Genomic DNA, 26,115 nt, shown 5'->3' on the forward strand with positions numbered 1-26,115 from the left:
CACACACAAGCGTAAAAGAAGACACAAGGACGAAAACAGACGAAGAGACAGACACACACACACACACAAGCGTAAAAGAAGACACAAGGACGAAAACAGACGAAGAGACAGACACACACACACACACAAGCGTAAAAGAAGACACAAGGACGAAAACAGACGAAGAGACAGACACACACACACACACAAGCGTAAAAGAAGACACAAGGACGAAAACAGACGAAGAGACAGACACACACACACACACAAGCGTAAAAGAAGACACAAGGACGAAAACAGACGAAGAGACAGACACACACACACACACAAGCGTAAAAGAAGACACAAGGACGAAAACAGACGAAGAGACAGACACACACACACACACAAGCGTAAAAGAAGACACAAGGACGAAAACAGACGAAGAGACAGACACACACACACACACAAGCGTAAAAGAAGACACAAGGACGAAAACAGACGAAGAGACAGACACACACACACACACAAGCGTAAAAGAAGACACAAGGACGAAAACAGACGAAGAGACAGACACACACACACACACAAGCGTAAAAGAAGACACAAGGACGAAAACAGACGAAGAGACAGACACACACACACACACAAGCGTAAAAGAAGACACAAGGACGAAAACAGACGAAGAGACAGACACACAACACACACACAAGCGTAAAGAAGACACAAGGACGAAAACAGACGAAGAGACAGACACACACACACACACAAGCGTAAAAGAAGACACAAGGACGAAAACAGACGAAGAGACAGACACACACACACACACAAGCGTAAAAGAAGACACAAGGACGAAAACAGACGAAGAGACAGACACACACACACACACAAGCGTAAAAGAAGACACAAGGACGAAAACAGACGAAGAGACAGACACACACACACAACACAAGCGTAAAAGAAGACACAAGGACGAAAACAGACGAAGAGACAGACACACACACACACACAAGCGTAAAAGAAGACACAAGGACGAAAACAGACGAAGAGACAGACACACACACACACACAAGCGTAAAAGAAGACACAAGGACGAAAACAGACGAAGAGACAGACACACACACACACACAAGCGTAAAAGAAGACACAAGGACGAAAACAGACGAAGAGACAGACACACACACACACACAAGCGTAAAAGAAGACACAAGGACGAAAACAGACGAAGAGACAGACACACACAACACACACAAGCGTAAAAGAAGACACAAGGACGAAAACAGACGAAGAGACAGACACACACACACACACAAGCGTAAAAGAAGACACAAGGACGAAAACAGACGAAGAGACAGACACACACACACACACAAGCGTAAAAGAAGACACAAGGACGAAAACAGACGAAGAGACAGACACACACACACACACAAGCGTAAAAGAAGACACAAGGACGAAAACAGACGAAGAGACAGACACACACACACACACAAGCGTAAAAGAAGACACAAGGACGAAAACAGACGAAGAGACAGACACACACACACACACAAGCGTAAAGAAGACACAAGGACGAAAACAGACGAAGAGACAGACACACACACACACACAAGCGTAAAAGAAGACACAAGGACGAAAACAGACGAAGAGACAGACACACACACACACACAAGCGTAAAAGAAGACACAAGGACGAAAACAGACGAAGAGACAGACACACACACACACACAAGCGTAAAAGAAGACACAAGGACGAAAACAGACGAAGAGACAGACACACACACACACACAAGCGTAAAAGAAGACACAAGGACGAAAACAGACGAAGAGACAGACACACACACACACACAAGCGTAAAAGAAGACACAAGGACGAAAACAGACGAAGAGACAGACACACACACACACACAAGCGTAAAAGAAGACACAAGGACGAAAACAGACGAAGAGACAGACACACACACACACACAAGCGTAAAAGAAGACACAAGGACGAAAACAGACGAAGAGACAGACACACACACACACACAAGCGTAAAAGAAGACACAAGGACGAAAACAGACGAAGAGACAGACACACACACACACACAGCGTAAAAGAAGACACAAGGACGAAAACAGACGAAGAGACAGACACACACACACACACAAGCGTAAAAGAAGACACAAGGACGAAAACAGACGAAGAGACAGACACACACACACACACAAGCGTAAAAGAAGACACAAGGACGAAAACAGACGAAGAGACAGACACACACACACACACAAGCGTAAAAGAAGACACAAGGACGAAAACAGACGAAGAGACAGACACACACACACACACAAGCGTAAAAGAAGACACAAGGACGAAAACAGACGAAGAGACAGACACACACACACACACAAGCGTAAAAGAAGACACAAGGACGAAAACAGACGAAGAGACAGACACACACACACACACAAGCGTAAAAGAAGACACAAGGACGAAAACAGACGAAGAGACAGACACACACACACACACAAGCGTAAAAGAAGACACAAGGACGAAAACAGACGAAGAGACAGACACACACACACACACAAGCGTAAAAGAAGACACAAGGACGAAAACAGACGAAGAGACAGACACACACACACACACAAGCGTAAAAGAAGACACAAGGACGAAAACAGACGAAGAGACAGACACACACACACACACAAGCGTAAAAGAAGACACAAGGACGAAAACAGACGAAGAGACAGACACACACACACACACAAGCGTAAAAGAAGACACAAGGACGAAAACAGACGAAGAGACAGACACACACACACACACACAAGCGTAAAAGAAGACACAAGGACGAAAACAGACGAAGAGACAGACACACACACACACACAAGCGTAAAAGAAGACACAAGGACGAAAACAGACGAAGAGACAGACACACACACACACACAAGCGTAAAAGAAGACACAAGGACGAAAACAGACGAAGAGACAGACACACACACACACACAAGCGTAAAAGAAGACACAAGGACGAAAACAGACGAAGAGACAGACACACACACACACACAAGCGTAAAAGAAGACACAAGGACGAAAACAGACGAAGAGACAGACACACACACACACACAAGCGTAAAAGAAGACACAAGGACGAAAACAGACGAAGAGACAGACACACACACACACACAAGCGTAAAAGAAGACACAAGGACGAAAACAGACGAAGAGACAGACACACACACACACACAAGCGTAAAAGAAGACACAAGGACGAAAACAGACGAAGAGACAGACACACACACACACACAAGCGTAAAAGAAGACACAAGGACGAAAACAGACGAAGAGACAGACACACACACACACACAAGCGTAAAAGAAGACACAAGGACGAAAACAGACGAAGAGACAGACACACACACACACACAAGCGTAAAAGAAGACACAAGGACGAAAACAGACGAAGAGACAGACACACACACACACACAAGCGTAAAAGAAGACACAAGGACGAAAACAGACGAAGAGACAGACACACACACACACACAAGCGTAAAAGAAGACACAAGGACGAAAACAGACGAAGAGACAGACACACACACACACACAAGCGTAAAAGAAGACACAAGGACGAAAACAGACGAAGAGACAGACACACACACACACACAAGCGTAAAAGAAGACACAAGGACGAAAACAGACGAAGAGACAGACACACACACACACACAAGCGTAAAAGAAGACACAAGGACGAAAACAGACGAAGAGACAGACACACACACACACACAAGCGTAAAAGAAGACACAAGGACGAAAACAGACGAAGAGACAGACACACACACACACACAAGCGTAAAAGAAGACACAAGGACGAAAACAGACGAAGAGACAGACACACACACACACACAAGCGTAAAAGAAGACACAAGGACGAAAACAGACGAAGAGACAGACACACACACACACACAAGCGTAAAAGAAGACACAAGGACGAAAACAGACGAAGAGACAGACACACACACACACACAAGCGTAAAAGAAGACACAAGGACGAAAACAGACGAAGAGACAGACACACACACACACACAAGCGTAAAAGAAGACACAAGGACGAAAACAGACGAAGAGACAGACACACACACACACACAAGCGTAAAAGAAGACACAAGGACGAAAACAGACGAAGAGACAGACACACACACACACACAAGCGTAAAAGAAGACACAAGGACGAAAACAGACGAAGAGACAGACACACACACACACACAAGCGTAAAAGAAGACACAAGGACGAAAACAGACGAAGAGACAGACACACACACACACACAAGCGTAAAAGAAGACACAAGGACGAAAACAGACGAAGAGACAGACACACACACACACACAAGCGTAAAAGAAGACACAAGGACGAAAACAGACGAAGAGACAGACACACACACACACACAAGCGTAAAAGAAGACACAAGGACGAAAACAGACGAAGAGACAGACACACACACACACACAAGCGTAAAAGAAGACACAAGGACGAAAACAGACGAAGAGACAGACACACACACACACACAAGCGTAAAAGAAGACACAAGGACGAAAACAGACGAAGAGACAGACACACACACACACACAAGCGTAAAAGAAGACACAAGGACGAAAACAGACGAAGAGACAGACACACACACACACACAAGCGTAAAAGAAGACACAAGGACGAAAACAGACGAAGAGACAGACACACACACACACACAAGCGTAAAAGAAGACACAAGGACGAAAACAGACGAAGAGACAGACACACACACACACACAAGCGTAAAAGAAGACACAAGGACGAAAACAGACGAAGAGACAGACACACACACACACACAAGCGTAAAAGAAGACACAAGGACGAAAACAGACGAAGAGACAGACACACACACACACACAAGCGTAAAAGAAGACACAAGGACGAAAACAGACGAAGAGACAGACACACACACACACACAAGCGTAAAAGAAGACACAAGGACGAAAACAGACGAAGAGACAGACACACACACACACACAAGCGTAAAAGAAGACACAAGGACGAAAACAGACGAAGAGACAGACACACACACACACACAAGCGTAAAAGAAGACACAAGGACGAAAACAGACGAAGAGACAGACACACACACACACACAAGCGTAAAAGAAGACACAAGGACGAAAACAGACGAAGAGACAGACACACACACACACACAAGCGTAAAAGAAGACACAAGGACGAAAACAGACGAAGAGACAGACACACACACACACACAAGCGTAAAAGAAGACACAAGGACGAAAACAGACGAAGAGACAGACACACACACACACACAAGCGTAAAAGAAGACACAAGGACGAAAACAGACGAAGAGACAGACACACACACACACACAAGCGTAAAAGAAGACACAAGGACGAAAACAGACGAAGAGACAGACACACACACACACACAAGCGTAAAAGAAGACACAAGGACGAAAACAGACGAAGAGACAGACACACACACACACACAAGCGTAAAAGAAGACACAAGGACGAAAACAGACGAAGAGACAGACACACACACACACACAAGCGTAAAAGAAGACACAAGGACGAAAACAGACGAAGAGACAGACACACACACACACACAAGCGTAAAAGAAGACACAAGGACGAAAACAGACGAAGAGACAGACACACACACACACACAAGCGTAAAAGAAGACACAAGGACGAAAACAGACGAAGAGACAGACACACACACACACACAAGCGTAAAAGAAGACACAAGGACGAAAACAGACGAAGAGACAGACACACACACACACACAAGCGTAAAAGAAGACACAAGGACGAAAACAGACGAAGAGACAGACACACACACACACACAAGCGTAAAAGAAGACACAAGGACGAAAACAGACGAAGAGACAGACACACACACACACACAAGCGTAAAAGAAGACACAAGGACGAAAACAGACGAAGAGACAGACACACACACACACACAAGCGTAAAAGAAGACACAAGGACGAAAACAGACGAAGAGACAGACACACACACACACACAAGCGTAAAAGAAGACACAAGGACGAAAACAGACGAAGAGACAGACACACACACACACACAAGCGTAAAAGAAGACACAAGGACGAAAACAGACGAAGAGACAGACACACACACACACACAAGCGTAAAAGAAGACACAAGGACGAAAACAGACGAAGAGACAGACACACACACACACACAAGCGTAAAAGAAGACACAAGGACGAAAACAGACGAAGAGACAGACACACACACACACACAAGCGTAAAAGAAGACACAAGGACGAAAACAGACGAAGAGACAGACACACACACACACACAAGCGTAAAAGAAGACACAAGGACGAAAACAGACGAAGAGACAGACACACACACACACACAAGCGTAAAAGAAGACACAAGGACGAAAACAGACGAAGAGACAGACACACACACACACAAGCGTAAAAGAAGACACAAGGACGAAAACAGACGAAGAGACAGACACACACACACACACAAGCGTAAAAGAAGACACAAGGACGAAAACAGACGAAGAGACAGACACACACACACACACAAGCGTAAAAGAAGACACAAGGACGAAAACAGACGAAGAGACAGACACACACACACACACAAGCGTAAAAGAAGACACAAGGACGAAAACAGACGAAGAGACAGACACACACACACACACAAGCGTAAAAGAAGACACAAGGACGAAAACAGACGAAGAGACAGACACACACACACACACAAGCGTAAAAGAAGACACAAGGACGAAAACAGACGAAGAGACAGACACACACACACACACAAGCGTAAAAGAAGACACAAGGACGAAAACAGACGAAGAGACAGACACACACACACACACAAGCGTAAAAGAAGACACAAGGACGAAAACAGACGAAGAGACAGACACACACACACACACAAGCGTAAAAGAAGACACAAGGACGAAAACAGACGAAGAGACAGACACACACACACACACAAGCGTAAAAGAAGACACAAGGACGAAAACAGACGAAGAGACAGACACACACACACACACAAGCGTAAAAGAAGACACAAGGACGAAAACAGACGAAGAGACAGACACACACACACACACAAGCGTAAAAGAAGACACAAGGACGAAAACAGACGAAGAGACAGACACACACACACACACAAGCGTAAAAGAAGACACAAGGACGAAAACAGACGAAGAGACAGACACACACACACACACAAGCGTAAAAGAAGACACAAGGACGAAAACAGACGAAGAGACAGACACACACACACACACAAGCGTAAAAGAAGACACAAGGACGAAAACAGACGAAGAGACAGACACACACACACACACAAGCGTAAAAGAAGACACAAGGACGAAAACAGACGAAGAGACAGACACACACACACACACAAGCGTAAAAGAAGACACAAGGACGAAAACAGACGAAGAGACAGACACACACACACACACAAGCGTAAAAGAAGACACAAGGACGAAAACAGACGAAGAGACAGACACACACACACACACAAGCGTAAAAGAAGACACAAGGACGAAAACAGACGAAGAGACAGACACACACACACACACAAGCGTAAAAGAAGACACAAGGACGAAAACAGACGAAGAGACAGACACACACACACACACAAGCGTAAAAGAAGACACAAGGACGAAAACAGACGAAGAGACAGACACACACACACACACAAGCGTAAAAGAAGACACAAGGACGAAAACAGACGAAGAGACAGACACACACACACACACAGCGTAAAAGAAGACACAAGGACGAAAACAGACGAAGAGACAGACACACACACACACACAAGCGTAAAAGAAGACACAAGGACGAAAACAGACGAAGAGACAGACACACACACACACACAAGCGTAAAAGAAGACACAAGGACGAAAACAGACGAAGAGACAGACACACACACACACACAAGCGTAAAAGAAGACACAAGGACGAAAACAGACGAAGAGACAGACACACACACACACACAAGCGTAAAAGAAGACACAAGGACGAAAACAGACGAAGAGACAGACACACACACACACACAAGCGTAAAAGAAGACACAAGGACGAAAACAGACGAAGAGACAGACACACACACACACACAAGCGTAAAAGAAGACACAAGGACGAAAACAGACGAAGAGACAGACACACACACACACACAAGCGTAAAAGAAGACACAAGGACGAAAACAGACGAAGAGACAGACACACACACACACACAAGCGTAAAAGAAGACACAAGGACGAAAACAGACGAAGAGACAGACACACACACACACACAAGCGTAAAAGAAGACACAAGGACGAAAACAGACGAAGAGACAGACACACACACACACACAAGCGTAAAAGAAGACACAAGGACGAAAACAGACGAAGAGACAGACACACACACACACACAAGCGTAAAAGAAGACACAAGGACGAAAACAGACGAAGAGACAGACACACACACACACACAAGCGTAAAAGAAGACACAAGGACGAAAACAGACGAAGAGACAGACACACACACACACACAAGCGTAAAAGAAGACACAAGGACGAAAACAGACGAAGAGACAGACACACACACACACACAAGCGTAAAAGAAGACACAAGGACGAAAACAGACGAAGAGACAGACACACACACACACACAAGCGTAAAAGAAGACACAAGGACGAAAACAGACGAAGAGACAGACACACACACACACACAAGCGTAAAAGAAGACACAAGGACGAAAACAGACGAAGAGACAGACACACACACACACAAGCGTAAAAGAAGACACAAGGACGAAAACAGACGAAGAGACAGACACACACACACACAAGCGTAAAAGAAGACACAAGGACGAAAACAGACGAAGAGACAGACACACACACACACAAGCGTAAAAGAAGACACAAGGACGAAAACAGACGAAGAGACAGACACACACACACACAAGCGTAAAAGAAGACACAAGGACGAAAACAGACGAAGAGACAGACACACACACACACAAGCGTAAAAGAAGACACAAGGACGAAAACAGACGAAGAGACAGACACACACACACACACACAAGCGTAAAAGAAGACACAAGGACGAAAACAGACGAAGAGACAGACACACACACACACACACAAGCGTAAAAGAAGACACAAGGACGAAAACAGACGAAGAGACAGACACACACACACACACACAAGCGTAAAAGAAGACACAAGGACGAAAACAGACGAAGAGACAGACACACACACACACACACAAGCGTAAAAGAAGACACAAGGACGAAAACAGACGAAGAGACAGACACACACACACACACACAAGCGTAAAAGAAGACACAAGGACGAAAACAGACGAAGAGACAGACACACACACACACACACAAGCGTAAAAGAAGACACAAGGACGAAAACAGACGAAGAGACAGACACACACACACACACACAAGCGTAAAAGAAGACACAAGGACGAAAACAGACGAAGAGACAGACACACACACACACACACAAGCGTAAAAGAAGACACAAGGACGAAAACAGACGAAGAGACAGACACACACACACACACACAAGCGTAAAAGAAGACACAAGGACGAAAACAGACGAAGAGACAGACACACACACACACACACAAGCGTAAAAGAAGACACAAGGACGAAAACAGACGAAGAGACAGACACACACACACACACACAAGCGTAAAAGAAGACACAAGGACGAAAACAGACGAAGAGACAGACACACACACACACACACAAGCGTAAAAGAAGACACAAGGACGAAAACAGACGAAGAGACAGACACACACACACACACACAAGCGTAAAAGAAGACACAAGGACGAAAACAGACGAAGAGACAGACACACACACACACACACAAGCGTAAAAGAAGACACAAGGACGAAAACAGACGAAGAGACAGACACACACACACACACACAAGCGTAAAAGAAGACACAAGGACGAAAACAGACGAAGAGACAGACACACACACACACACACAAGCGTAAAAGAAGACACAAGGACGAAAACAGACGAAGAGACAGACACACACACACACACACAAGCGTAAAAGAAGACACAAGGACGAAAACAGACGAAGAGACAGACACACACACACACACAAGCGTAAAAGAAGACACAAGGACGAAAACAGACGAAGAGACAGACACACACACACACACAGCGTAAAAGAAGACACAAGGACGAAAACAGACGAAGAGACAGACACACACACACACAAGCGTAAAAGAAGACACAAGGACGAAAACAGACGAAGAGACAGACACACACACACACACAAGCGTAAAAGAAGACACAAGGACGAAAACAGACGAAGAGACAGACACACACACACACAAGCGTAAAAGAAGACACAAGGACGAAAACAGACGAAGAGACAGACACACACACACACAAGCGTAAAAGAAGACACAAGGACGAAAACAGACGAAGAGACAGACACACACACACACAAGCGTAAAAGAAGACACAAGGACGAAAACAGACGAAGAGACAGACACACACACACACACAAGCGTAAAAGAAGACACAAGGACGAAAACAGACGAAGAGACAGACACACACACACACAAGCGTAAAAGAAGACACAAGGACGAAAACAGACGAAGAGACAGACACACACACACACAAGCGTAAAAGAAGACACAAGGACGAAAACAGACGAAGAGACAGACACACACACACACAAGCGTAAAAGAAGACACAAGGACGAAAACAGACGAAGAGACAGACACACACACACACCAAGCGTAAAAGAAGACACAAGGACGAAAACAGACGAAGAGACAGACACACACACACACACACACACAAGCGTAAAAGAAGACACAAGGACGAAAACAGACGAAGAGACAGACACACACACACACACACACACAAGCGTAAAAGAAGACACAAGGACGAAAACAGACGAAGAGACAGACACACACACACACACACACACAAGCGTAAAAGAAGACACAAGGACGAAAACAGACGAAGAGACAGACACACACACACACACACACAAGCGTAAAAGAAGACACAAGGACGAAAACAGACGAAGAGACAGACACACACACACACACACACACAAGCGTAAAAGAAGACACAAGGACGAAAACAGACGAAGAGACAGACACACACACACACACACACACAAGCGTAAAAGAAGACACAAGGACGAAAACAGACGAAGAGACAGACACACACACACACACACACAAGCGTAAAAGAAGACACAAGGACGAAAACAGACGAAGAGACAGACACACACACACACACACACAAGCGTAAAAGAAGACACAAGGACGAAAACAGACGAAGAGACAGACACACACACACACACACACAAGCGTAAAAGAAGACACAAGGACGAAAACAGACGAAGAGACAGACACACACACACACACACACAAGCGTAAAAGAAGACACAAGGACGAAAACAGACGAAGAGACAGACACACACACACACACACACAAGCGTAAAAGAAGACACAAGGACGAAAACAGACGAAGAGACAGACACACACACACACACACACAAGCGTAAAAGAAGACACAAGGACGAAAACAGACGAAGAGACAGACACACACACACACACACACAAGCGTAAAAGAAGACACAAGGACGAAAACAGACGAAGAGACAGACACACACACACACACACACAAGCGTAAAAGAAGACACAAGGACGAAAACAGACGAAGAGACAGACACACACACACACACACAAGCGTAAAAGAAGACACAAGGACGAAAACAGACGAAGAGACAGACACACACACACACACACAAGCGTAAAAGAAGACACAAGGACGAAAACAGACGAAGAGACAGACACACACACACACACACAAGCGTAAAAGAAGACACAAGGACGAAAACAGACGAAGAGACAGACACACACACACACACACAAGCGTAAAAGAAGACACAAGGACGAAAACAGACGAAGAGACAGACACACACACACACACAAGCGTAAAAGAAGACACAAGGACGAAAACAGACGAAGAGACAGACACACACACACACACACACACACACACACAAGCGTAAAAGAAGACACAAGGACGAAAACAGACGAAGAGACACACACACACACACACACACACAAGCGTAAAAGAAGACACAAGGACGAAAACAGACGAAGAGACAGACACACACACACAAGCGTAAAAGAAGACACAAGGACGAAAACAGACGAAGAGACAGACACACACACACACACACACAAGCGTAAAAGAAGACACAAGGACGAAAACAGACGAAGAGACAGACACACACACACAAGCGTAAAAGAAGACACAAGGACGAAAACAGACGAAGAGACAGACACACACACACACACACAAGCGTAAAAGAAGACACAAGGACGAAAACAGACGAAGAGACAGACACACACACACAAGCGTAAAAGAAGACACAAGGACGAAAACAGACGAAGAGACAGACACACACACACAAGCGTAAAAGAAGACACAAGGACGAAAACAGACGAAGAGACACACACACACACACAAGCGTAAAAGAAGACACAAGGACGAAAACAGACGAAGAGACAGACACACACACACACACACAAGCGTAAAAGAAGACACAAGGACGAAAACAGACGAAGAGACAGACACACACACACACACACAAGCGTAAAAGAAGACACAAGGACGAAAACAGACGAAGAGACAGACACACACACACACACACAAGCGTAAAAGAAGACACAAGGACGAAAACAGACGAAGAGACAGACACACACACACACACACACAAGCGTAAAAGAAGACACAAGGACGAAAACAGACGAAGAGACAGACACACACACACACACACAAGCGTAAAAGAAGACACAAGGACGAAAACAGACGAAGAGACAGACACACACACACACACACACAAGCGTAAAAGAAGACACAAGGACGAAAACAGACGAAGAGACAGACACACACACACACACACACAAGCGTAAAAGAAGACACAAGGACGAAAACAGACGAAGAGACAGACACACACACACACACACACAAGCGTAAAAGAAGACACAAGGACGAAAACAGACGAAGAGACAGACACACACACACACACACAAGCGTAAAAGAAGACACAAGGACGAAAACAGACGAAGAGACAGACACACACACACACACACAAGCGTAAAAGAAGACACAAGGACGAAAACAGACGAAGAGACAGACACACACACACACACACAAGCGTAAAAGAAGACACAAGGACGAAAACAGACGAAGAGACAGACACACACACACACACACAAGCGTAAAAGAAGACACAAGGACGAAAACAGACGAAGAGACAGACACACACACACACACACAAGCGTAAAAGAAGACACAAGGACGAAAACAGACGAAGAGACAGACACACACACACACACACAAGCGTAAAAGAAGACACAAGGACGAAAACAGACGAAGAGACAGACACACACACACACACACAAGCGTAAAAGAAGACACAAGGACGAAAACAGACGAAGAGACAGACACACACACACACACACAAGCGTAAAAGAAGACACAAGGACGAAAACAGACGAAGAGACAGACACACACACACACACACAAGCGTAAAAGAAGACACAAGGACGAAAACAGACGAAGAGACAGACACACACACACACACACAAGCGTAAAAGAAGACACAAGGACGAAAACAGACGAAGAGACAGACACACACACACACACACAAGCGTAAAAGAAGACACAAGGACGAAAACAGACGAAGAGACAGACACACACACACACACACACAAGCGTAAAAGAAGACACAAGGACGAAAACAGACGAAGAGACAGACACACACACACACACACAAGCGTAAAAGAAGACACAAGGACGAAAACAGACGAAGAGACAGACACACACACACACACACAAGCGTAAAAGAAGACACAAGGACGAAAACAGACGAAGAGACAGACACACACACACACACAAGCGTAAAAGAAGACACAAGGACGAAAACAGACGAAGAGACAGACACACACACACAAGCGTAAAAGAAGACACAAGGACGAAAACAGACGAAGAGACAGACACACACACACACACAAGCGTAAAAGAAGACACAAGGACGAAAACAGACGAAGAGACAGACACACACACACACACAAGCGTAAAAGAAGACACAAGGACGAAAACAGACGAAGAGACAGACACACACACACACACAAGCGTAAAAGAAGACACAAGGACGAAAACAGACGAAGAGACAGACACACACACACACACACAAGCGTAAAAGAAGACACAAGGACGAAAACAGACGAAGAGACAGACACACACACAAGCGTAAAAGAAGACACAAGGACGAAAACAGACGAAGAGACAGACACACACACACACACACAAGCGTAAAAGAAGACACAAGGACGAAAACAGACGAAGAGACAGACACACACACACACACACAAGCGTAAAAGAAGACACAAGGACGAAAACAGACGAAGAGACAGACACACACACACACACACACACACACACAAGCGTAAAAGAAGACACAAGGACGAAAACAGACGAAGAGACAGACACACACACACACACAAGCGTAAAAGAAGACACAAGGACGAAAACAGACGAAGAGACAGACACACACACACACAAGCGTAAAAGAAGACACAAGGACGAAAACAGACGAAGAGACAGACACACACACACACAAGCGTAAAAGAAGACACAAGGACGAAAACAGACGAAGAGACAGACACACACACACACACACACAAGCGTAAAAGAAGACACAAGGACGAAAACAGACGAAGAGACAGACACACACACAAGCGTAAAAGAAGACACAAGGACGAAAACAGACGAAGAGACAGACACACACACAAGCGTAAAAGAAGACACAAGGACGAAAACAGACGAAGAGACAGACACACACACACACAAGCGTAAAAGAAGACACAAGGACGAAAACAGACGAAGAGACAGACACACACACACACACACACACACACACAAGCGTAAAAGAAGACACAAGGACGAAAACAGACGAAGAGACACACACACACACACACACAAGCGTAAAAGAAGACACAAGGACGAAAACAGACGAAGAGACAGACACACACACACACACACACAAGCGTAAAAGAAGACACAAGGACGAAAACAGACGAAGAGACACACACACATACAAGGACAAAAAGACACACACACACACACACAAACATACATACATACAAGGACAAAAGAACACACAAGCGTACAAGAAGACACAAGGACGAAAACAGACGAAGAGACACACACACACACACACACATACGTGCAGACGAAGACGCATACAAACAAAGACATACATGCATACGTAGATTTGAGTCAAAGTCCCTCAGTGAAGAGTCTCTGGTGCAAAGTCTTCGGTAGCTCAATGGGTACCTCTCATGCTTGGGAAGCACCTGCCAGTGAGGCAGTGAGGTACGATACCCGGGGTTACCAATGGCTAAAGCGGGGGGTGGGGGGTTACGGGAGGGGGCTTCTGCCCCCTGGGTAACTTGGAGATGTACAAGTAAGGGGTTATGCTGAAAAAAACAAGATCCAGGTGACATTTTATGAAGCCCATTAATTGACAAACATAAGACACATGCACTGCCATGTACTGCCTCCTAGTGGCACAAGGCTGTACTACTCCCTCTATCCTCGCTCTCTGTTGAAAATAAACAATAGAAAACAGAAAATACATTACATTGAACAACACCTGGCCAACTGTGGCCAGTTTGTCTGGACTTTGAGAGTTTGTTGACACCGTAAGGTTACCCCTCTCTCTGTCACTCATATTCTGCTCATTACAGAAAAACACATAGGAATCAGGTCATCAGAGGTCATGCAGACATCCTTACACTTTAATCAACCACTTTATTGATGTAACTTGTGGTAAAATAACCAAGTACTAATAGCTGCAGGCATCACCACCTACAGGTAAAGATAGAAACAACTGCAGGAAAAAAATCTTTTTGTCTGTATGTTAAATATGGAGAGCTAAAGATGGAATGGTTAGCTTAGCATAAGGCTGAACAAAAATGCACTCACAGCAAACAAATATCTGGTTTTATCTCCAGGTCGTAGATGCAGGACCCTGCCTCAGACCAGTGATGCAACGATGACAATCTGACACCACCTGTTTGTTGGCCAGAACTTGGCCAATGGAGTTGTCTTTATTAGGTATCTTTGGAGATCAAACACATGATCCTTCAGGTCTGATGGATGAAGGCCTCAGGTCCTTCAGGTGTTGTCACAGTACTTACATCTGGACTCTGTTAGACTGTGGACAAGCAGTCTGAACATCTTCTAGCCCAGGTGGCCTCAGGCTGTCAGGACTGTGCTCCCTTTCACAGAGTGGAAAAAGATGATTTGTAATTTCAAATAGCTACACGGCATCTAACCAGAAGCATATTTTACAGACAGGAACATTTTCAGACACGTTTAATGTGGCATTTCCACCTCACCTGTTTGGCGGCCTCCAGCAAGGCGGCGGCCTCAGCCTGACCCGTCTGCTGCACCATCTTGTAGAGAGCACCCTCCTTGTTTTGCAGCAGGGTCAGGGGGCAGTCTAATTCCTGGATGGTCCCACTGTCCAGCACCTTAAAGCAGGATAAAGACAATCCTTAATCTGTGGTTTAACAGCTCAAAGCACAACAACTAAAATATTGATTCTGACAGTGAGTCAGAAGAAGGGACTGTCATGCTTCATCCTGCTATCTAGAACTGGCAGGACTAACTATAACTGCTATAACTCATATGTTCTATTCCTGTCCTATTTTCTTATTATTTCGTTTTTGGCAGAGCTACTTTGATTCTGTGTCAAAAATACTTTCAATGTGTATTCATATCTCTCCCTATATTACATGCCATTTTTCTTAAGTAAAATATTAAACAGAAAAAAGAGGGGACTCACCAGTATCCTGTCGCTGTCTATGATGGTGTTGAGGCGGTGGGCGATGGTCAGCACAGTGCAGTCTCTGAACTTTTCCCGTATAGTTTTCTGGATCAGCTCGTCCGTCCTGCAGAGACATCAGAGACATGCAGCTTATTTTACCACATGTAACATCAATAAAGTAGTTGTTAAAAAACACGTTAACACTTTGGTACAAAACTGGAAGTTGTCCAGGCAGATTCTGCTGCTGTCTACTGTCTGGAGTGAGCGCTGTCAGCAGTACCTGGGGTCCACATTGGCTGTGGCCTCATCGATGATGAGGATGCGGTTCTTCCTCAGGATGGCTCTGGCCAGACACACCAGCTGTCTCTGGCCCACGCTGAAGTTGGAGCCTGACTCGGCCAGAACTGTCTCCAGCTTAGCAGGCAGCTCCTCCACCGCAGCCTTCAGCTGCACCTGCGGGGAACGTGGAGAGCAGGTCAGGGGAAACCTGCAGAGTGTGTGACCGACAGCGTGAGAGCGGATTGGACACCTGCCTCCTCCAGAGCCTTCCACAGGTCTTCATCAGCATGTTGGTTGAAAGGGTCCATGTTTTTCCTCACTGTGTCAGTGAACAGCACCGGGTCCTGTGTTACAGAGGGAGCAGAGGCCACGTTAAGACTTGAATACAACACAAGCCGAAGTCTTCAGAGGAGGTCAGCGTCTGTTCACCTGAGGGATGATGGACATCTTCTGGCGCAGGTCATGGAGGCCAATCTCAGAGGTCAAAACGCCGTCGATGTAGATCTTCCCCTGAGGCTCTGCCAGGCGGAAGAGAGCTGAGACCAGGGAGCTTTTCCCAGCGCCGGTCCTTCCCACGATGCCGACCTGACACAGGAAACGCAGACTATGACTCATCATCCGACTGCGGCGGCGTCAGATATCTCAGATATCTCACCTTCTCGTTGGGTTGGAAGGTGACGCTGATGTCTTTGAGGACCGGCAGTCCATCATCACTGTAGGAGAAGTTCACCCGGTCAAAGGTCACCAGGCCTCTGCTGGGCCAATCAGCAGGAGGACGCATTTCAGTTTCCCAGGGTGCTTCACTCTTCAGCTCCGCATACTCCACCACCCTCTCCACTGACGTCATCTGAAGACAGAAGAGATGCAGCACACACAGGTGATGTACCGGGCTTTGACAACGCCATGAGAAAACCGTCACTCAGGTCTCACCATGTTCTCCACCTCTGCACTTTGCCTCATCGTCCACTGGAAGTTTCCCACCAGGGTCACAGCATAGGTCAGCACCAGGCCCACCTCTCCGGCCTCGAGTCCTTCCAAACACAGACACACCAGATAAAGACCACATGCTGGGTGTGCATGAGCAGTGTTTCTGTGCACACGTTGCTCACCATCTCTAAGAAGGATGCAGCCAAATGTTGCAAAGGTAATAAATAAGGAGCAAATGCTGTCGAGGCGAAATGCAAACCAGCGGGAGGTCATCAGGAACAGAAACCACGCCTCTGACACAGAGAGAAAGCACAGAGCACGCTCAGCAGACAGTGGAGGTTTCTATGAAGTCACAATGTTGGCTAAGACAGAGAACCTGAGTGCAGATCCTGATGAGCATCAAACGCCTTCTGCAACCTCTCCTGAGCTCTGAAGGCTCGGATCGTCCACAGGCCCTGAAGAGACGAGGACAGATGGGAGAAGACTGGACTCCGAGCTGCAAGAAACATGACAAAGAGCGGTGAAAGCCGCTCTATTTCTAATAGCAAGAGTCAGCAGATCTTTGTGTTGGTGGGATGATGCGTACTTGTAGACTCCAGACGCTTGATGTCTCGCGAAGTGCAGAGGTAGAAACGCCTCAAGTACAGGAAGAAGAACAGCAGAGGAACGACAGGGATGAGGATGAGAGGGATGACCGAGGCCGCCACGACCACCACGCCAACATTCTGCAAGAATAACTGCGAAGCACGACACACCGTCAGAACACTGAGGGAGGTTTGGAGTTCAGACGTTCTACGGTGTGGGAACCATCTCTCACTTGATAGAAGTCCACCAAGGTGATGGGGAGCGTTGAGTCCATCTGGCTGATGTCTTTGGAAAACCTGTTGAGAATTCTTCCTAGAAAGCAGAAAAGCAAAGTCCCTCAGAGACACGGTCTCTACTTTTGACTGTTTAAGTGTCAGCGGCTCTCTGAACTGGATCACCTATGGGGTTGACATCAAAGAAGCGGACAGGTGTGCGGAGGACAGCGCTGAACATGCGGTTGTGCAGAGTCTGAGATGATCTCACCAACCCGTGAAAGATCACTAAACTCCTGGCATAGCCAAACACCACAGCAGCAGCGGTCAAACCTGAGAGCAAAAGCAGCACGACAACCTTTAAAGGTGTGGTTCGAAGCAGAGCACAACATGGCCGACCGCGTCAACACAGGGACGGACGGATGGACAGATTACGGATTGGACGGCTTACCTGAATAAATGCTGAGGTAAAATGTGAGATCCAACTGTTGATTCGAGCAAGTAGCATTAAAGTCATGTTTCGCACTGTCGGCTGTGCTGTTGAAGAACTCTTCTTTGGCCCTGTGGGTTAATAACAAATATGTCAGCTACAGTGATTTACTCAATTTCCCATCAATCAACAGGTAAAACTCTCACCAGTAAACCAGCCACCAGTCCTGCAGAACGTATGCAACCTTTAAATGGAGACAAAGCATTTAATGTGAAGCAGAAAAATGACACCTCACAAATGAAAATGGGTTTATTTATCTGCAGGTGTTGAATACCTCAGCGACGACACTGAGCAGCACTACGAACACTAACAGCAGAGGGTTGCAGCCTGCAGCGAAGTACTGGAGGTAAACGCGGCCGCTAACGTTTCCTTCCACTCGCGTCTCCTCTGCAGGAGGCACCTGCAGGCCATTACCGATCAGTGCTGATGATGATACAGTCGAGGAAAGACTTGGTCAAATAATGCTGATGTTATTCTGAAAATGTACCTACAGGAAGCTGGTCAGAGCCGCTGCTCTCAGGTGGCAGGAGGTTGCTGTTGGAACAGTGGGAGCCGTGCGAGCGATCCGTCCTCTGGCTGTGTAACGACTGTCTGTCGGGGTCGAATGTTCGAGACCATTGATCCTGCTCCTCGTCGCTTCTCAGCAGCGACGCGACGTCGAGGTCCAAGCGCTGCAGCTCGCTGTAGCTGCCCTGAGCCAGGACGTGACCCTGGGAGACAAACACAGCTGAAGACGTCAGAGTGAAGCATATTTGTCCTCACTGGTTTATGAGGAAATACTTGAAATGTTCAAGGCAGGAGAAATATTTCCCTCTGCCGGGGCACAAACCTCCCTGAGGAGCACAATCTGGTCGGCTGCCCTCAGATGCTGCAGCTGGTGGGTGACCAGGACTCGAGACTTGTTCTTCAGCAGGCCACAGATGCACCTGATACACACACACACACACACACACTGTAAAACTGTTTGAGAAGTCTAAATTAATGTGGGATGGCCACTCACTGTTCAAAAAGATGTTTCCCGACCTCAGCATCCACAGCACTTAAAGGGTCATCCAGGAGGTAGATGTCTGCATCCTGATACACAGCCCTGAGACACACACACACACACACACACACACACACACACACACACACACACACACACACACACACACACACACACACACACACACACACACACACACACACACACACACACACACACACACACACACACACAGCATCAGTCATGTCAGGAAACAAACATGACTGGTGGTTGTTTCTTCGTGCTTTCTCTGTTCTGACCTCGCCAGGTTGACTCGAGCTTTCTGTCCCCCGCTGAGTGTGGCCCCCCTGTCCCCGATCAGCGTCAGGTCTCCATCTGGAAGCAGCTCCATGTCCTGCGCTCAGAGACAAACATGAGGCGATATTTCTGGTGTTATTCAGTGTCTCCAGTTGGAGCTACATTAGCCACTATTAGCATAACACTAACTGTCCATCTCACAGTGCTACAGCATGACAAGAAATACGATGAGTGGCATCAATATGTTTGTATTAGTGGCAAAAAATACACTATTAATCCAACACACGCACAGTCAGAGGACGTCCAACATGGCCACCAGAGGGTGTACCTAGTACTGTGTTGGAGCTCACCCTCTTCAGAGCGCAGGCTTTGATGACTTGGTCGTACTTCTGGGGGTTCAGCTCTTTCCCAAACAGGATGTTACTGCGGATGGTTCCTGGGAACACCCAGGGCTGCTGGGCGGCGTAGGACAGCTGACCTTTGACCTTGAGCATTCCTGTGTCGTGACGCAGCTCTCCCAGTACGGCGCTCAACAGGGACGACTGGTGGGAACATGTACAGGACAGTTTCACACAGTTTCCTTTGCGCGCGCTCAGATGAAGTTTATTAGAGACGGTCGCACTGACCTTTCCGGCCCCCACCGGGCCAATCACAGCCAGGAGCTGGTTTGTTTTCACTGTGACGGAGACGTTCTGCAGAGATGGAGCATCCAGACTCTGGCAGGAAACAAAGAAATACGACTTTGAAGAAACCAAACCAGCCTTTAGGCAGTGATTTCACATCACTTCGTTCACCTTGTCCCAGTAGCAGGTGAGCTTCTCAATCTCAATAGAGTTTTCCTTCTTTTCTTCTAGAGGGAGTCCAAGGTTTCTCCTCTCAAGGTCCTCCAGCAGGAGAAAAGTCTGGGGGGGGTTGATGACACATGCAGTGATCCATACACTCTTTTTAACCATCTCCAGCACTAAAATGCCACAATTCTCACGAGCATTAACTCCAGAAATGAATGTACATACATGAATGTATGTGATGCAATAAAGACTAGAGGAATTACCTTAATCCTGCGGAGGCTGACTATCGTCTCTGACAGCTTCTCCACGGCCAGTGGGAAGAACAGGGTGACCGTGAGCTTGATGGTCCCGCAGAGGGAAACCGTGACAAACACAGTGCTGGCGGCAATGCTGTTGCCCAGGAGGACGTAGACGGTGAAGGTGACGAACACGGTGATCTTGCTGCTGGCGAAGAAGGAGGCCATGTTGAGTCCTCGTAGATAGGAGCTCTTCATTATCTGGCTGATTTCTTTCCTGGGAACAGACAACATATGCAGAGGAGTGAGCACGGTGAGCTGGCTGCATTGGTGAACTTTGTTTAATGCCCAAATGGTGTTTTAACTGCATTTTTAACACTTTTGAAGAATGCTGAACAAATTCTATTCATAGTAGTAATAAAGCCCGGAGGGCTGGAAGCACCATTGATTTCTGTGGGTCCATACTTGTTTTCTTTTCTTGTTCATGATGTTTGCTCCTCTGTTTTTAAATGAGAGCAGGCCTTGTTCTTCATGGCACTGCAGTGTCTGTCTAAGCCCCGTTTTCCAAACAAACGCTGTGTGTTTGGGAGGCAAATGTCTTCAGGTCCATGATTTCACAGAGTTAATGTGTAAATGAGAATGAAGACACTGAGCATATCAGTCTGGCTGTAAAAGGCCGTCAGCACAGTAAAGAGGCTCAAACCCTGCAGCTTAATCCACTTCAGCACAAATATGTTCGCAAAGTTCAATGTTCAAGCCAAAATGGCTTGAGGAGCGTGATGTATTTTGAGTGCACTGTCCCTTTAAGAGGTTTCCTGGCGTTAGCAGATGATGTATTAAAAGTGTAAAGGGTTATCATTAACAAAGAAAAATGAACATCTCAGCGTCTCTGAGACCACCCAGCTGTTTTACCACAGCAACAAGGAATGTTCCACGAGCTCGCTCTAAAAAGTTGGAACTTTGATCTGAATAATCCTCTTATGCTCAACAGCTTTCTCACAACTTACATGTCATGTTTGTCTTTTCATGCCATAAGGCTATTGACGTGACGTGAACCTTCCACTGTCTGCTTTGAAGTCAGTGTCTTGCTTACTGTGGCAGAGCAGCTAAAGCCAGTTAAAGACCCCACAGGACCTGGATTCTAAAGTCTAGACTGTTCCAAAGGCTCTGAATGAAAACAGACTGAGACTGAGCAGCACCTGAAAGTCTTATTATGCATGTGCAACAGGGGGGAGGGTGGAGCTCTCATTAAGGGGGCCCAGAGTGCCCCTGGCCATACTGCGCACTGAGCAACCTCTGCAATGGCTGCGTCTGACGACAGACAGCAGAGATGATTATGATGACACACAAACTGGTTCCACAGCAAAGACGTCCAGTCAACCTCTGAATCTACCATTGCACAAATACATGTCTTTTCAAAAGTCTGACAACCTCTCCTTGTCTCAGCCTTGAACCACGACTGGCTTGTCAAATATTTCCGATGTCACAAATCATGGCCGTAAACCTGCCTCTTAAAAATAATTCTACACAGACAAGATTTCTGAGTGGAGGAGGGGAGGTTGAAACATGCCCCAGTGGTCCCAGTTTAAGTCCTAAAATTTCCCATTTTTGCCCAGCAAAGATTGCATACTACAGATTTTCTCCTTACCTCCTGACTTCAGTCAGCAGAGCTGAGAACGGCTTCTCCCACGCGTACATCTTGATGATCCTGATGCCAGACACCACTTCGTTCATGATGCGGATTCTGCTGTCAGTGAGAACGGCCGTTTTGCTCCTGCACACATTTAAATAACGACAAATTGAAGAATACTCGACCGCGCTGTCGAGCGGACAGATCGGCCGTCTCATCTTGTTCCCTACCTGAAGACGCCAAAGAGGTTTCCAAACCAGGTCTGCACTGGCATCATGAGGGCGATGGCCGCCACACCTGCCAGACACGAGGCTCCGATCTCGTACCAAAGCAAAACCATGATGGCCGTCGCTTGAAGAGGTCCCACCCACAGGTAGTGCAGATTGAGAGTAATCTGCAAGATGGAGACGATGAAATGCAACGTTACCCTGCCGGTTTGAACATTGTTGGAAACATCTGGGATAATGTCAGCACTCTCAACGACATTTCTAAACATGCAGAGACCTTTTTATGTGCTCATGTGAACGTGTTGTTCTGTACCTCGTCCAGTCGATTGACGTCATTTGAAAGGAGGTTGACGATTTGTCCGGTGGTGGTCCGGCCCATGGATTCACTGCTGAGAACGAGAGCCTGGAGAGAGAAACCTGGTCAGCCCGGAGAGTACGACTGCAAGAGCTCACGGCATATTTCTGCACCTTCGCTGACCTTCCTGTAGATCATGTGACAAACGGCCACTCTCATCTTCATGCCCATTCTTTGGAGGTGGTAGTAGAAGAGATGTTGGAGGATGGACAGTGCGAAGGCGGAGAGGGACATCGCAGCAGCGTAACAATACACGGCGCTGAGACTCCTCTGGTCGTCTGGGTCGTAACTCTCAAAGTAATGGATTATGTTCCACAGAAGAAGCGGCTGGACGACTTTAATGACCTCCTGACGAGCGTGAGAAGAGACACGAGGCAGCGGAAAGCTTAAACCACTGCAGCATCATCACAATTCAAAACCAGTGCGTCTAACCTGCGAATGTGACAAGAGTGAAGCAGACAGCTCGAGCATACCAGTGAAAACACAAACAGCCCGGCCGCAGCGAAGGACTTCCCGTAGCACTGAATGAGAACTCTGGCGAGTCTGGGCTTCCGGAGTTCCTTTGCAGCCTTTCTGACCTCATGATCCCAACATCTGCAGCAAAGGGCATAAAACAGCACGTTGACTGAACTGGAGCAGTGATGGACGAGCCAGGACAACAGGTGCGTCTCAGCGAACACCTTTACCTCTGCAGCTCCTCTCCCAGCACTTCAGACTGATCCTCTGGAAGAACGCGGTACATGTCACTCTCCTCCAGCCTCTTCTTCTGGCCGAGGTGCAGCAGCGGGCTTAACCAGCTGAAAGCAGGGAGGATTCAAGTCAAACAGGACGCAGACACACAAGTAATAATGCATTTGGTTCAGTTCACAGGCTTTGTCCATGGATGCAATGCTAAAACATCTCATTAATTGTTTTGTACCGATCAGATCAGCGTCGTGCCTGACTCATCTCATACCTGTGGTAGGGAAAGGCAACTTGTTTAACCTGCAGTTTGAAGATGGCTTCTGCAAACACTTGACTGCTTGTAGAGCAGGTTTTGATTTGCAGGCAGATATTTCAAACATACTGTCAAACATGCCTTTAATATCCCGTTGAAGGTGACATGAGCAGTGAAGCTCATCTTAACCAACATTTCTACCGGGCGAGCATGCGTGACCGTGTGTCCAACCTCCCACCGGCTGATTTTGGAGCTCCTCAAACAGGCTTTTTCCTGTCTGTTTTAATTGCATTTATTGTTGATGTACAAACTGAAACTGAAAATACAACTCAATTCCTGCCCTCTTTACACTGAGATGTAAGCAGGTGAATGAGGTGAATCACGAGTCCCCAGACATGCACATCTGACTGCTTGTCTGCAGTGCAGATCTAATCAAAACACACCAACAACAACAAGAATGTGTGGAGCTGATCTAATCATCTCCTCTTTGTGGGGACAAGTTAAATGTTTTCAGGAGCTCGCAGATTCAGAACTTTTAAAAAATAAAACGTCCATTGCATGACACTGTGTCTTTCCCTCCTGCAGACCAGAGTAAAGCAGACATAGAAGGTTGGACTTCCTTGACCTCACTCACCGGCTAATTGGTAACGAGGAGCGGTTTGCCCTGAGGCAAAATCTAAAGAAACGCAGAGTTTCAAACCTGCACCTGGAAGAAGCAAGATCTGCTCAGGGCGTTAAAAACATATCTGTTTAGGTGAACTCTTTAATCAGCCTGAGATAACTGCTTTATGAGGGCTTATCTACCAGCGCTGCCTGTGAACACATTCACGACTGTAAACCTTCAAACTGAAACTACTTTTTTCACCTGGGTAGGACTTTAGGTGTCACTGAGTTTCTCCTGTTTCAGTTCTGCAGCACAGCTCTGCATCTCTCTCCCTGAATGTTACACATTGATTGACCTGAAAACATGCTGTGAACCCCGACTGAAGCACGGTTTCCACCACTGGCCTGAGTCCAGACTTGTTCTTTGAGGCTGATTTTGACTGTCACATATGGACTGCTGACACAGGGGGCCAACTTAATTGTAAAGTACAGTGCAGCTGGAACATACATTCCCCAAATAACGAGCAGAATGCACCTCCAGGGCTTGCAGGCAGAGACTTCAGCTATATATAAAAAAAAATCTAAGTAAAATAACGTTGCAGTTGAGCTGCAACAAGTGGCTGAATGTGTCAGAATAAACTGTTTGTTTAACCGAGTTGTTTTGCACAACAACACTGA

General features: G+C 46.4%; 1 protein-coding gene across 1 annotated transcript; it reads right to left on the bottom strand.

Annotated features, from left to right (window-relative positions):
* Window positions 1–15,846: 15,846 nt before the first annotated feature.
* LOC139352012 (ATP-binding cassette sub-family C member 4-like) lies at window positions 15,847–24,654 on the bottom strand. Its single transcript, XM_070994025.1, has 30 exons — window positions 24,584–24,654; window positions 24,371–24,491; window positions 24,021–24,245; window positions 23,856–23,945; window positions 23,546–23,709; window positions 23,334–23,459; window positions 21,713–21,962; window positions 21,456–21,563; window positions 21,288–21,377; window positions 21,012–21,203; window positions 20,664–20,758; window positions 20,380–20,466; window positions 20,209–20,305; window positions 19,871–20,089; window positions 19,654–19,779; window positions 19,526–19,563; window positions 19,341–19,450; window positions 19,076–19,222; window positions 18,910–18,989; window positions 18,679–18,829; window positions 18,469–18,588; window positions 18,275–18,385; window positions 18,096–18,196; window positions 17,821–18,012; window positions 17,595–17,750; window positions 17,420–17,509; window positions 17,167–17,339; window positions 16,905–17,010; window positions 16,456–16,590; window positions 15,847–16,335 (listed from the first exon to the last, which is right to left on the bottom strand). The coding sequence occupies exons 1-30, from the start codon at window positions 24,637–24,639 to the stop codon at window positions 16,321–16,323; spliced, it is 3,771 nt and encodes a 1,256-aa protein (XP_070850126.1). The 5' UTR covers window positions 24,640–24,654; the 3' UTR covers window positions 15,847–16,320.
* Between the last annotated feature and the right edge of the window lie 1,461 nt (window positions 24,655–26,115).

The sequence above is a fragment of the Chaetodon trifascialis genome, chromosome 24 (assembly GCF_039877785.1).
Source record: "Chaetodon trifascialis isolate fChaTrf1 chromosome 24, fChaTrf1.hap1, whole genome shotgun sequence".
Classification (NCBI taxonomy): domain Eukaryota; kingdom Metazoa; phylum Chordata; class Actinopteri; order Chaetodontiformes; family Chaetodontidae; genus Chaetodon; species Chaetodon trifascialis.